This window comes from Hypanus sabinus, chromosome 8 (genome assembly GCF_030144855.1).
Source record: "Hypanus sabinus isolate sHypSab1 chromosome 8, sHypSab1.hap1, whole genome shotgun sequence".
NCBI lineage: Eukaryota > Metazoa > Chordata > Chondrichthyes > Myliobatiformes > Dasyatidae > Hypanus > Hypanus sabinus.
The window spans coordinates 167,204,525-167,219,690 of NC_082713.1; the positions used below are offsets into that span (position 1 = coordinate 167,204,525).

The following is a 15,166-nucleotide window of genomic DNA, read 5'->3' on the forward strand; positions in this document are numbered from 1 at the left end:
ATTGTGATACTGATACATGTGACTTATGCTCCTCCCTCTCAAATTGCAGTATGAATTCAATCATAGTATGATCACTGACTCCTAAGGGTTCCTTTACATTCAGCTCCCTAATAAAATGTGGATTATTCCACAACACCAAATCTAAGGTAGCCTTTCCCTGAGTAGGCTTAAACACAAGCTGCTCTAAATAGCCATCTCATAGGTATTTAACAAATTCTGACTGGTTGCATCACTGCTTGGTATTGAGGCTACAACGCACAGAATCACAAGCGGCTGCAGATGGTTGTAGTTTCAGCCAGCTCCGTTATGGGCACAAGCTCTCCCACCATCGAAAACATCTTCAAGAGGCAGTGCCCCAAGAAAGTAACATCCGTCATTAAGGATCCTCACCTTCTGTGACATGCCCTTCTCCTCATTACTACCATTTGGGAGGAGGTAGAGGAGCCTGAAAACCCATATTCAACAATTCAGGAACAGCTTCTTTCCCTCCACCATAATATTTCTGAATGGTCCTTTCACACTACCATTTTAACACACACAAACTGCTGGAGCAACTCAGCAAGTGAGGCAGCATCTATGGAGATGAATAAACAGTTGACATTTTGGGCCAAAATATCCTTTGTTTATTCCTCTGCTGCCTGGCCTGCTGAGTTCCTCCAGTGTGCTGCGTGTGTTGCACCAGATTTTCAGCATTTGCAGAATCTCATGACTACATTATTCATCTTTTGCACTATTTACTTATTTATGTAATTTGTAGTAATTTTATCTTTTTTCACTCTTCTGATCCTGATTCTGTCCTGGATGACCTGCAGTGGACCAGTTGAGTTTGATTTCTAACTAAAGCTGAAACATACCGTAGAAACAGAAATGAGGACCCTGAACCACACCTGGCCACAAGAGATTCAAAGTACATTTTTTTTATCAACGAACGTACAGATTGTACACTTCAAGATATTTTGCTTACAAAAGCAAGAACCAAATAAAACAATTAAAATAAAAAGAAAGAGCAAAATCACTGCACAGAGAAAGACAAAAAACACAATCATGTAAACAATAGATTGAGTCCTTAGATCCTCTCACTGGAACAGCCAGAGTAGGCCCGAGCCTCAGTCTCAGTAACTCTGCAACTGCGGCAGTTCACTGCAGAGAGACAAATGAACATCATGGAGAGCAAGTGAAATCAGCCTGAGCCTCAGCTCTGGTCTTGACACTTGGGCTTTCCAGTCTATCTGGGCCAGTGTTTAAGTTCTCCAAGCACCGGGTAGTGTCTCGCTCTAGGACCCAGACTCCAGCCTAATGATACACTTAGGGTGCTCAAGCTCGAAGCTGTTCTCAATCTCACCAAATCAGCTCAGTGCTTGAAGTGATCCAACCGCTCATCCGGGTTATGTGAATGGACATTGAAACTCTTCCATATTGACTCCTCTCTGAATCGCTCATTCCAACTCCACGTCCGACAGTAATATCAATTTTGTCTGTGACCCCATCTTGAACAAGCTGTGCTTCAGCTTTTCAATACACCAGCACAGTTCATCCTTCAAATCAGCTTTGCCTGTGCCTGCTTCTTCATTGTTTGTAGTGATAGTTGATCATAATCTTCCTCAGAAAAGACCATAAGATATAGGAGCAGAAAGTAGGCCATTTGGCCTATCGAGTCTGTGCTCCACCATTCAGTCATGGGCTGATCCAATTCTTCAAGTCTCCCCACTCCCCTGCCTTCTCCCCATACCCTTTGATGCCCTGGCCAGTCTAGAATCTGTCTATATCTGCCTTAAATGCACCCAATGACTTGGCTTCCACAGGCGTTCGTGACAACAAATTCCACAGATTCACCACCCTCTAACTAAAGTAATTTCTGTGCATCTCTGTTCTAAATGAATGGCCTTCAATCCTGAAGTCATACCCTCTTGTTCTAGACTCGCCTACCATGGGATATAACTTTGCCATATCTAACTTGCTTAGGCCTTTTAACTTTTGGAATGTTTCTATGAGATTCCCCTTTATTCTCCTGAACTCCAGGGAATACAGCCTAAGAGCTGCCGGAGCAATGTTTTTAGTCGAATTTATGCCTTTCTAGCTACCAGAAAGCTGTTGCATGCCTTGAGTAGCGCCATCTTAAACATGATGCCAATAGGGAAGGTTGCCAAGGGCAGGCAGAGATGGAGGACCTTCATTGCCGCCCTAAATGTCAGCGGCATTACAGGCAGTAACTAATTTCATGTATTAGCTCTCAATAATAATGATCAGTTAGGCACAGAGAAATCTGTATTAATTGAAAAGTACCTTTATTGGTTCAGTTAACAACAAGCTCGTGGATTTACAAAACACACATCCACACCCACTTGGTTTCTTTGATCATACCTGAACAGTCAAAGAAAAGGCAATTTCTTGGAAAAGGAGTATGCGTGTATGCTGGCTAGCTACTCCTCTTGATCCTGATGTATGACGTCGGGTCATCTCCTTCTGCGATGGTTGGTTTCCAGAGTTGTCACTGCTTGTAATCCTCTTAAGTAATATAATAAAGATACTGTATTTGTCAGTTAATGCAGGTTCTCTCTGTGCCTAATGGATCATTGTTGTTGAGGGTTGATACCTGTAACCCTCTGAGAAGATGTTAATGTAACACACACAAAATGCTGGTGGAATGCAGCAGGCCAGGCAGCATCTATAGGAAGAAGTACAGTCGATGTTTCGGACCAAGACCCTTCGTCAAGATGTTAATGTGCTGGGAGCAGTTAAGAGTCACTGGACTCAGTGTGAGGTGATACATTTCCAATCTACCAAAGGCATCTCAGACTACCTTCTCAAAAGTGAGATTAGGAGCAGTGGACAAAAGAATACTCGGGATAGGAGGGAGTTGCTATAAGGAAAGGTTGGATAGGGAATCTTGTATTCCTTTTGGACTAGTGAAGAACACTTTATCTGAAGCATAAGGTCCTGAGAGATCTTGGTAGATCGGATGTGGGGAGAACCTAGGACTAGTCAAAGTTTATTGAGATACAGCGTGGAATAGATCCTTCCAGACCTTTTCAGCCATGTCGCCCAACAATTCCCCTGATTTAATCCTCGTGTAATCATGGACAAATTACAATAATCCACCAACCGGTACATCTTTGGACTGTGGGAGGAAATGAGCATGTGGAGGAAATCCTGCAATCATGGGAAGAGTGTGCAAATTCCTTACAGGCAGTGAAAGAAATTGAATCCATGTCACTGGTATGGTAAAGTGTTGTGCTAACCACTATGCTACCATACCATGCCAAGTTCAAAGTAAATTTAATATTAAAGTAGGTATATGTCACCATATACTATCCTGAGGTTCATTTTTTTTGTGGGTGTTCACAGTAGATACAAAGAAACAATAGAATGACAGAAAAACTACACACGAAGATGGACAAACAACCTAGGATCCTCGGTGGGACTGGACAAAGAACCAATGTGCAAAAGAAGATTAACTGTGCAAATACAAAATAAATAAGGCAATAATACTGATCATGGGTTGTAGAGTCCTTGAAAATGCATCTGTAGGTTGTGGAATCAGGGGTCGCTGTGTTAAGATATGCAGTTGCCTTTTGATGACACATGCACGTATTTTATTTCGGATGGTTCTAAATTTTTGGAATTTTGTTTCTCAAAGGACGATGCAAACAGAATTTTGAATATTTTAAAGGCAGAAGTAGATGAACAAAAGGCTACCATGGACTGACTGAGAGATGCAGTTGAGTTATACCTAATCTTTTTGCATGGCGGATCAGGCTTCAGGGGTGAGGAACCTATTCCTGCTGCAAATTTCACTGTTTTTGGAGGTGGGGAGAGTGAGAGAGAGGGAGACTGGGGGGGGGAAGGGGGGTGGCGGGAGGGAGAGGAAGAGAGAATGAATGACAATGAGGGGAAATAAGGAGAGGGTGGGACTAGTTGTATTGCTAGAACAATGTGGGCTTCCTCCCAGTCCCAAAGAAGTGCAGATAAGTTAATTATTTACTGTAAATTACCTCTTAGATTATAGAACAGTACAGTACAGTTTAGCCCACAATGTTTGTGTTGAGTGGAATGCCAAATACAATTGATCCTATCTATCTGCACCTGATTGCTATGACTCTGTTCCTTTCATATACATGTGTCTGTTTAAATGCCATTTAAGCACCACCATCTTATCTGCTTCCACCAACACCACCCCTATCAGTGTGTTCAAGGTACCAACAACCATTTGCCTTAAAAAACAAGGAAAGCCAACTCTGCTGCTAACAGCCAGGTCCTGGGAGATGAGGGTCGATGTGGGAAGGAGGCTGCAGTTCCCAGAGGTGGTGCACACAACCCTCAGCCCAGGCTTTGTATTGTGGTCAACTGACTGGAAAATAATTCTGGTTGAGCTGACGGTGCCGTGGGAGGAGGGATGGGAAGAGGCCCACGAGAGAAAGGCCTTGAAGTACCAGCCCTTAGTTCAGGAGTTCAAAGACAAGGGATGGCAGGCATGGTTTTTCCCTGTGGAGATTGGCTGCAGAGGTTTCCCAACCAAATCACCATGGTGGTTGTTGTCAGCTCTGGGCCTGGACGAAGGGAGCAAAAAACAAGCAGCTTGTAGGATGGGGGAAGAGGCAGAACAAGCCTCTTGTTGGATTTGGAGTAGGAGAGAGGAGGGAAGGTGGAAGGCAGGAGCAGATGGGCAGTGATTTGGCCACCACTGCCGGCCCACCAACAGGAGAGTGTCGTGGTTAAGGGTTGAAACACTCTGTGAAGGTTGGGAACCACCTGATGACATCTGCTTCTGGCTGAAGGCTACAGTTACCTCATACAGTATCTGGAGAATGCACCCTAACAGGTGTATGTAAAAAGTGACTCTTCTACCATAGAAAGAGACACTGACTAACCATACTCTCATAATTTTATAAACCTCTGTCAGGTCTTCCCTCAACCTCTGATGCTCCAGGCAGGGATTCAGGTGCAGGAGTAGGCCATTCAGCCCTTCTAGCCAGCACCACCATTCACTGTGATCATGGCTGATCATACACAATCAGTACCCTGTTCTTGCCCTCTCCCCATATCCCTTGACCCCGCTATCTATAAGAGATCTATCTAACTCTCTCTTGAATGCATCCAGAGACTTGTCCTCCACTGCCTTCTGGGGCAGACCATTCCATATATTCACCACTCTCTGGGTGAAAAAGTTTTTCTGCGTCTCTGTTCCAAATGGCCTACCCCTTATTCTTAAACTGTGGCCTCTAGTTCTGGACTCACCTATCAGCAGGAACATGCTTTCTGCCTCCAGTGTGTCCAATCCCTTAATAATCTTATATGTTTCAATCAGATCCTCTCTCATCCTCCTAAATTTTAGTGTATACAAACCCAGTTGCTCCAATCTTTCAACATATGACGGTCCTGCCATTCCGGGAATTAAACTTGTGAACCTATGCTACACTCCCTCAATAGCAAGAATGTCCTTCCTCAAATTTGGAGACCAAAACTGCACACAATACTCCAGGTGTGGTCTCACCAGGGCCCTGTACAGCTGCAGAAGGACCTCTTTACTCCTATACTCAATTTCTCTTGTTATAAAAGCCAGAAGGCCATTAGCTTTCTTCACTGCCTGCTGTACCTGCATGCTTGCTTTCATTGACTGATTTACAAGAACACCTAGATCTCGTTGTACTTCCCCTTTTCCTAACTTGACTCCATTTAGATAATAATCTGCCTTCCTGTTCTTGCCACCAAAGTGGATAACCTCACATTTATCCACATTAAACTGCATCTGCCATACATTTGCCCATTCACCCAACCTGTCAAAGTCACCCTGCATTCTCATAACATCCTCCTGACATTTCACACTGCCACCCAGCTTTGTGTCATCAGCAAATTTGCTAATGTTTCTTTTAATCCCTTCATCTAAATCATTAATGTATATTGTAAACAGCTGCAGTCCCAGCACCGAACCTTGCGGTACCCCACTGGTCACAGCCTGCCATTCCGAAAGGGACCCGTTAATCACTACTCTTTGTTTCCTGTCAGCCAGCCAATTTTCAATCCATGTCAGTACTCTGCCCCCAATACCATGTGCCCTAATTTTGCCCACTAATCTCCTATGTGGGACTTTATCAAAAGCTTTCTGGATTCCCAGTAATTAACTGAGGTGTCTGTAGACCCCAGATTGGGAACCCCTGCTCTAGAGAAGGCAATCTAAATTTGTACAATCCCCTTTGTCTCTCCATCTGTCTTCACAATAAATTGGGTAGAGTGCTATGCTGGATAATGTTTTATTTATTTATCATGGCTGGTATTGTACTGTAGTGGTTAGAGTAAATAAAAAAACTGATAGGACAAATGACACCCCCACTTGAGTTGTAAATATTTAAATTAATGTTGATTGCCAAAATTTGTTATGGGAATCTGTCTTTATTCCAAACAAAAACTAATTATCCAGTCAATAATGCCTTTTTTAATGTTTTTTCTGATATAGGTGTTGACCTTTGGGTTCTGGCAATTGGAAAACACCCAGAGAAACATGTTGTAGGGATTCCAGAAGTGAAGTACATTGGTAACATCCATGGTAATGAGGTAAGTTTTTCTTTTATATTTAACAGTTTCCAATTTAATTCACAACAGCATTTTGGCAAGATAAAATGTCAGCGATGGTGGTGGAGGCAGATACGATATGGTCTTTTAAGGAACTCCTGGACAGGTACATGGAGCTTAGAAAAATGGAGGGCTATGGGTAACCCTAGGTAATTTCTAAGGTAAGGACATGTTTGGAACAGCTTTGTGGGCCAAAGGGCCTGTATTGTGCTGCAGGTTTTCCATGTTTCTATGTAACGAATAAACAAAAATAAATTAGAAGTAATAATACTTAAGTCAGTGGTTTTTCTAGATCTGAATTCTTTCTTTTATACAAAGACTTACTATTTCAATTTGGTACATAAGCAATACATTTTCCAGCTAATATCAGAACTAACAGCCCAATCTGATTGACAGTATAGAGTTCAAATTATGATATTGAATGATGCTATGTATAGTTACATTTGAGAAATCAATTTAGTTTGCTAGTTTTGTTGTAGCTTTAATCCTTAGAGGAATATGTGTATTATAAGTTACTACTGGCAATTCTGATAAATTGTTTCCAGTGCAGTTCTGTGGAAATAATTTCAAAACACAGCAAATATCAGTACAAGGTATTAGAGTGGAAACAGTCTACTCTTCCTTTAAACCATAAAGTGCCTTCATGAACTGCAGGATCATGGTATCCACTGGGAGATTCATCGTTCAAATACATTGAAAATTATTAAGCTGCTGTACTTAGAAAAAGCTCAGCAGAAAGAATAAAGGCTCATCTATTCATGTGTAATTAAAGCACGGAAAGTTTTAGTTGCTCCCACATAATCCCCATTGAAAATGATTTTTAACAAGATTGGTGGGTAATTATTCACAATTTCAATTTTTGCTGCAATAATAGTTTTTCTTTTTAAATCTTTTTCTCATAATATAATTTTCCATATTTTTCTTAGCCTGACTTGCATTGAATTAAATATAACAATTTACACTTCGTGATTCAGCTCTTTAAAACTTGCTCCGAAATTGTTTGGATTACTGCTATGAAACTATATTTGCATGAGTGTGTTGGGTGGAGATGGTAAAGAGTTGGGATTCATATAAAAAAACTGGCCAGGTAATTACTTTTAGAATATAGAACATACAGAAACAGGCCCTTCCGCCAACAATGTTGTGCTGAAACAATTAAATTAGCCATCAAAAGGCCAACTAATCTCTTCTGCCTACACAATGTCCATATCTTTCCATTTTTGTTACATCATGTACCTATCTAAACATCTCCTAAAAGTCCCTAATGTATCTGCCTTTACCACCACCCAGGCAGTACATTCCAGGCACCTGCTACTCTCTGCAAAAAAAATTCCCCTCACATCTCCTTTGAACTTGCACCCTCTCACCTTAAGTGCATGCCCTCTGGTATTAGACATATATTAAAAAATATGTCTAATTTTAAATATACTGTATATGAGATGTACGGGTGCGATGCAAAGTCAGAGCAAGGTCAAGGCATGTTTGAGAAGAAGTAGCCAGAGTGAAATTGAGAGAGAGTCAAGCGGTGCGAAGCAGAGGAAAGTCATAGTTTCGGAGCCTGTCACATAAATCAAGGGCGAGCTTTAATCGATCTAAGCACTGGGCCAATTTAGAAAGGTCGGGTATGGGCTGCAACATGACGGCAGGGTCCAGGCCCAGAGCATATCGATGCTACAGGGACTGGGTCTTAGAGCGAGGAACGACCCGATATTTGGATGATTTACACACCGGGCTGGATGGTTTGAAAAGGCCAGTTGTTGGAACAAGAGGTGAGGGTTGGGCCAGTACTGCTTGCTGCTTCGTGATGTTTGCTCTAAATTTCTTTGCACTAAGGCTGAGGCTGTGAGGCTTCATGTCTATGGGCTCAATTTCATTCTGAATTCTGTTGCTTGCTTTTATTATTTCCACGATTTGTGTTTTTTTTCATCTCTCTGCGCACTGGGTGTTGGTTGGTCTTTTTTTTTGAACTGGTTCTTTTTAGTTTCTTGTCTAGTGGCTGCATGTAAAGAGACAAATCCCAATGTTATTTAATATATACCTACTTTGGTAATAAATGTACTTTGAACTATTGAAAATGGATGTCAAATCTTATATTGAAAATAGCCTTATTATCCTTCTCTTTAGCTTTATAGGATGACAAAATAAACAGATATTTGATAATTTAAAATTTAATTTGTAAGCATAATGGAGGAGTTACTGCTTTCTTGCTTTAGCTTTGCTTCCATTTCTATGTGGAATATGAGCCCAAATATTGATCACTTTTGTTCTGTGAAGTGTATAGCATAACAAAAGAGATCAATAGTGATGGATGTCCATAAGATACATGGAATGAATGAGCACAATCTGTGCAATACATAGTTGAAGATCACAGTCTTTATACGTACTTCATCAATAAATTTTATTTGATTTGACTTTGAACATTATCATTGTTTCCCTTCTAAAAGGTCTTCTCTACACTCAAGTCTTTCTTTAGATGAATGATCACAAAATTCATCCACAGCAATGTCTCTTCTTTCTTTGAAGGCTAAGGAAATTCTGCAAGTTCATGGTGACCCTCACTGATTTTTGTAGATTTTTAACAATGTTAACAATTAACATTGTTTCCTGATGCATTACATCTTGCTTGATACAGCAACTGCTTTGCATAAGATCAAAAGAAGTTGAGTTGTGAGAACAGCCGTGTTTATCATTAAACCAGTCTAGCCTCCAGTGACTTTGTCTACACTTCTCACTGCCTCAGCAAAGCAGCCAACGTAATCAAAGACCCTTCCTACACGTCATTCTTGCTTCTCCCTCTTTCATCGGGTAAAGGACCAAAGAGCTTGAGAAACCCTACCACCAGGCTCAAGGACAGCTTCTATTCCACTGTTAAAGGACTCCTGAATGGACCCCTTGTACATTAAAAATGAACTTTTGATTTCTTAAGCTACCTCATTATGTCTCTTGCATCTTTCTTGTCAATAAGTCTGAACGTTCGGATATGGCCCAATTGCAGAGAGAGGGGGAGGAAGAGTCACTGACGCAGGTCGACATTCCACTGACTTTAATCAGAATCAGTTTTATTATCACCAGCATGTGGTGTGAAATTTGTTAGCTTAGCCGCAGCGGTTCAATGCAATATGCAAACTAGCAGAGAGAAAAAAATAATAATAAAACATAATAATAAATTAACAAAGAATCAATTACATATATATTGAATAGATTTTTAAAACTAGCAAAAACAGAGATACTGTACAGTTTATAAAAAAAAGTGAGGTAGTGTTCAAAGCTTCAATGTCCATTTAGGAATTGGATGGCAGAGGGGAAGGAGCTGTTCCTGAATCACTGAGTGTGTGCCTTCAGGCTTTTGTATCTCCTACCTGATGGTAACAGTGAGAAAAGGGCATGTCCTGGGTGCTGGAGGTCCTTAGTAATGGAAGCTGCCTTTCTGAGACACCACTCCCTAAAGATATCCTGGGTACTTTGTAGGCTAGTACCCAAGATGGAGCTGACTAGATTTACAACTTCTTGCAGCTTCTTTCAGTCCTGTGCAGTAGCCCCTCCATACCAGACAGTGATACAGCCTGTCAGAATGCTGTCCATGGTGCAACTATAGAAGTTTTTGAGTGTGTTTGTTGACATGCCAAATCTCTTCAAACTCCTTATGAAGTATAACCACTGTCTTGCCTTCTTTATAACTACATTGATATGTTGGGACCAGATTAGATCCTCAGAGATCTTGACACCCAGGAACTTGAAGCTGCTCACACTCTCCATTTCTGATCCATCTATGAAGATTGGTATGTGTTCCTTCGTCTTACCCTTCCCGAAGTCCACAATCAGCTCTTTCGTCTTACTGACATTGAGTGCCAGGTTGTTGCTGAGGCACCATTCCACTGGTTGGCATATCTCACTCCTGTACACCCTCTTGTTATCACTTGAGATTCTACCAACAATGGTTGTATCATCAGCAAATTTATAGATGGGATTTGATCAATGCCTAGCCACACAGTCATGAGAACTGATATAGAATTTAAAGGAAAAGGAGAACAATAAATGCAAGGTCAACAGACACTTCTACTAAAACTTTCAAACTGAAAGTTAATGCCAATATTGTGGCTGGAAGCAATAACTAAATACTAAATGAATCACTAATGATACTCCTTTCAAGCATCAGTCAAAATTGTAGTCCTCTTTCCTGGAGTAGGATGAGCATAAGGAGGGACCATAAGCATTGCTGTGCTTTTGGTCAAATCTCGACAAGACTACAATGAAAAGAAGGGAGTTAGGAAGACTAAGCCTGCACTGCTCCCTGTTACTACTGATAGTGAGAACATGGATGTGATAAGGACCTACATGCACCTGGGGGTGCACCTGGATGACAGACTTGAGTGGAGCGCCAATAGAGGCTGTGTACAAGAAGGGCCAGAGTCACCTCTACTTCCTGAGGAGACTGAGGTCCTTTGGAGTGTGCAGGCCTCTCCTTCACATGTTCTACCAGTCTGTTGTTGCCAGAACAGTCATCTACATGGTGGTGTGCTGGGGCAATGACTTCAACACAGGTTCTGCCAACAGGTTCAAAAAACTGATTAGAAAGGCTGGCTCAATTTTTGGAGCCGAATTGGACACACCGGAGGCTGTGGTTGAACAAATGACCCTATGCAAAATCCTGGCAATTCCGGACAACGTTTCTCACCCTCTGCATGCCACCTTGGCTGAACAGAGGACCACTTTAATAATAGACTAAGACAACTGCACTGCTCCAAAGAGCATTGTATGAGGTGATTTTACCCTCGGCCATTAGCCTCTATAATGAGACAACCTATAGCCGGGAAGTGATGACCCCCTCCAGTTAGACTGTTTATAGGTAACTTACTTTTTTTATTCTTTCTTACTTCTCTTCTAATATTTGTTTATCTGTGTACTTGTAATGCTACTGTAACACTGTAATTTTCTTTGGGATCAATAAAGTGTCTATCTATCTAAATACTGCCATACTGTAACAGTAATTAGCTGGAACGTGCATGCTCATGAACGCAATTACAGAACCTGTGCGCACCTGCCTGCAGGGGTGCGGAGAACCCGCAGCAGAGTCCGTGGCTGTGACACTACATGTTCTGCATTTCCCCTGTAAGTGTAATACTATTCTGTTACCTGGAATCTTCTTTTAATGTTCTTGGGATATAGTTTCCTGATACAGTTTTCTCAGAAGAACACACATAGCTGTGGTAGGATTATTAGTTCCTCATTGCAACATGCGAGCATGGTTAATTAGCTTCCAGCTATCCAGCTTGTGTATTCTCCCATTTTAAAGCACACAGTTCCGACATTGTATTAGCCTGTTTTTTCTACTTTGCTATTTTTAACTTTAAAAAGAACAATTGATTCATTCTTTCCACTTTATTACTGTGCTAACTTGATTAATAACTGTTGTTGGGCATGTCTTCCACATGTTAGTTTCCAGAAGTATGGTAAAGGGGAATAAATCATGGTTGAATTAACTTGGTTAACTGCTTCAATGCCTTTGAAAACCATTTGTCCAGAACAAGCCTCACAAATTTATTGGTGTAACTGTAGATGGGCAATTAATCTGGTGGTAATTAATTTAGTGCTACCAACTAGATTGACAACCAATCGACAAATGGTGCAATAGCCACAGCTCTACACACCGTCCTTACACATCTGGAGAAGAAGAATGCTTATGTGAGAATGCTGTTCTTGGACTACAGTTCAGCGTTCAACACCATAGCTCCATCCAGGCCTAACAAGAAACTCGAGACCTCTGCCTTGACCCTGCCTTGTGCAGCTGAATCCTGGACTTCCTGTCCAACCCTCTGACTCTCAATACCGGAGCCCCATAGGGCTGCGTACTGAGTCCCCTCTTTTACTCCCTGTATCGTCACCCTCAGCTCCAATCTGCTAATTAAATTTGCCAATGATACTACATTGATTAGCCTTATCTCAAACAATAATGAAGTGGCCTACAGGGAAGAACTCATCTCTCTGACACAGTGGTGTCAAGAAAACAACCTCTCCCTCAATGTCACAAAAACAAAGCAGCTGATTGTGGATTACAGGAGGAATGGAGACGGGTTAACCCCTATTAACATCAATGGATCTAGAGTTGAGAGGGTAAACAGCTTCAAATTCCTTGGCATCCACATCACTGAGGATCTCAGGTGGACAGTAGACACCATCAATGTGCTGAAAAGAGCACAAAAGTGCCTCTTTCACCTCAGACGGTTGAGGAAGTGTTGTATGAGCCCCCAAATCCTTTCTACAGGGGCACAACTGAGAGCATCCTGACTGGCTGCATCACTGCCTGGTATGGGAACTGTACCTCCCTTAATCATAGGACTTTATAGAGAGTGGTGCAGACAGCCCAGCACATCTGTAGTTGTGACCTTCCCATGGTTCACACCATTTACAAGGACAGGTGTGGAAAAAGGGCCTGTAGGATCATTGGGGACCCAAGTCACCCCAACCACAATCTATTCCAGCTGCTACCATCTGGCATAAAAGCCAGGACCAACGTGCTCCGGGACATCCACCAGGCCATCAGACTGATGAGCTCATGCTGATTTGAGTGTACTTTATATTACATTGATTATTTTATTTATTATAAATTACTATGATTGCACATTGCTCATTTAGACAGAGACGTAACGTAAAGATATTTACTCCTCATGAATGTGAAGGATGTAAGAAATAAAGTCCATTCAATAGATGACAATTAATTAAAAGAACTTCACCACTAATCAAAATTAAAGAACACGTGATTTGCCCACATTTTATGAGGAATAGGCCATCAGCAGAAAATGGAAATTTAAATTATTCTTTTTTAAATGAGTGTATTTTTATGTTTGGTGACTCCAAAACATTAAGTGAATTAAAAGAAAGATATGGGACCAGGAATGCAAGTCTTAGCTTGTTCTTTAAGAGAAGCACACCTGTATCACGTGATAATGTCTTTCCTGACAAGGGAGGTCACTCTTCTTAGCAGGTGAGACTTGTGGCTTGAAAACAATCTCAGGGTCTGGGGCCTCCTCTGTGGTATTGAGAGTATTCTGACTGGTAGCATCATGGCTTGGTATGGAAACACCAGTATTCTTTAACGGAAAAGCCAATAAAAAGTTTTTTCTTTCACGGATAAATCTATCCCCACCACTGAGCGCATCTACGAGGAGTGCTGTCGCAAGAAAGCAGCATCCATTATGAAGGACCCCCACCATGCTCTCTTCCTGCTGCTGCCCTCAGAAAAGAGGTACAGGAGCCTCAGGTTTACAAACAGTTATTATCCATCAACTATCAGGATTGTGAATTACAGAATGGATAATTTCAGTCACCCCAACACTGAACTGACTTCACAACCTTTGGACTCACTTTCAAGTATTTTTCTATTTTGTATTTGCAAAATTTGTTGTCTTATGCATTTGTGGTTTGTCTGTCATTGTGTGCAGTTTTTCCATTGATTCTATTGTATTTTTTATGTATTTACTGTGAATGCCTGCAAGAGAATGAATCTCGGGGTTGTATGTGACAATGTTTTGAGAGGACATGATTTGAGAGTTAGGGGGCAGAAGTTTAAGGGAAACATGAGGGGGTATTTCTTTACTCAGAGAGTGATAGCTGTGTGGAAGTAGAAGTAGTAGAGGCCAGTTCAGTTGTGTCATTTAAGGTAAAATTGGATAGGTATATGGACAGGAAAGGAGTGGAGGGTTATGGGCTGAGTGCGGGTAGGTGGGACTAGGTGAGATTAAGAGTTCGGCACGGACTAGGAGGGCTGAGATGGCCTGTTTCCATGCTGTGATTGTTATATGGTTATATGTGTATGTACTTTGATACTGAATTTACTTTGAACAGTGAAGTATTCTGCATCAAATAACAAGCACCCATTTACGCTAATACAATCTTGTTCACCCTATATTGCCATCGGTCTCCCCAAGATTCCATCTTGACCTTATGTTCATTCATTATGTGCCGTGTGGTATGATGTGGGCAATCATAGTCTTTCCACAACTATGACTGCTCCTGGCAAATTTTTCGACAGATGGTTTGCCATTGCCTTCTCCTGGGCAGCGTCTTTACAAGGCAGGTAACCCCAGTCATTATCAATACTCTTCAGAGTTCGTCTGCCTGGTGTCAGCGGTCACATTATCAGTACTTTGTGAAATCCATCAGCTGCTCATACAACCATCCATCATCTGCTCCCATCCCTTCACATGACCCAGCTAAGAAGGTGCTACACCTTACCCAAGGGTGACCTGCAGGTTAACAGAAGGAAGGATAGAATGAAACTGTTAATTATAACAAACTGTAAAGAGAATACAGAAGGAGCCTTACACCTTCCCTGGTAGATACATATTAAAAAAAACTGAGAAATTTGACCTATTCCTACTCTGGATAGAGATGTTACCTTAATCAATCTTCTTAATTTTAACTGCCTGTACAAGCTGTGAAGGAATGCATAAAATCTTTATCTATCTTCAGGGAGTGACTAATATCCAACTGCCTCTAGCTGCTTCATCAGTGAGCTAGCCTTCAGCAAGCACGTCAGAATGCACATGTCGGCTAACAGTGCCAGTTACATTTGCAAATTCTCAGATGCTAAAGCAGTAAG

At 41.5% G+C, this 15,166-nt stretch overlaps 1 protein-coding gene across 1 annotated transcript in view; it reads left to right on the forward strand.

Annotated features, from left to right (window-relative positions):
* The window catches only part of LOC132398692 (carboxypeptidase M-like), a 66,493-nt gene that overhangs the window by 18,599 nt on the left and 32,728 nt on the right, over positions 1–15,166 (forward strand). Inside the window, exon 2 of the mRNA XM_059978466.1 lies at positions 6,452–6,549. Coding sequence (XP_059834449.1) covers positions 6,452–6,549 — 98 coding nt within the window. The remainder of the gene's footprint in view (positions 1–6,451; positions 6,550–15,166) is intronic.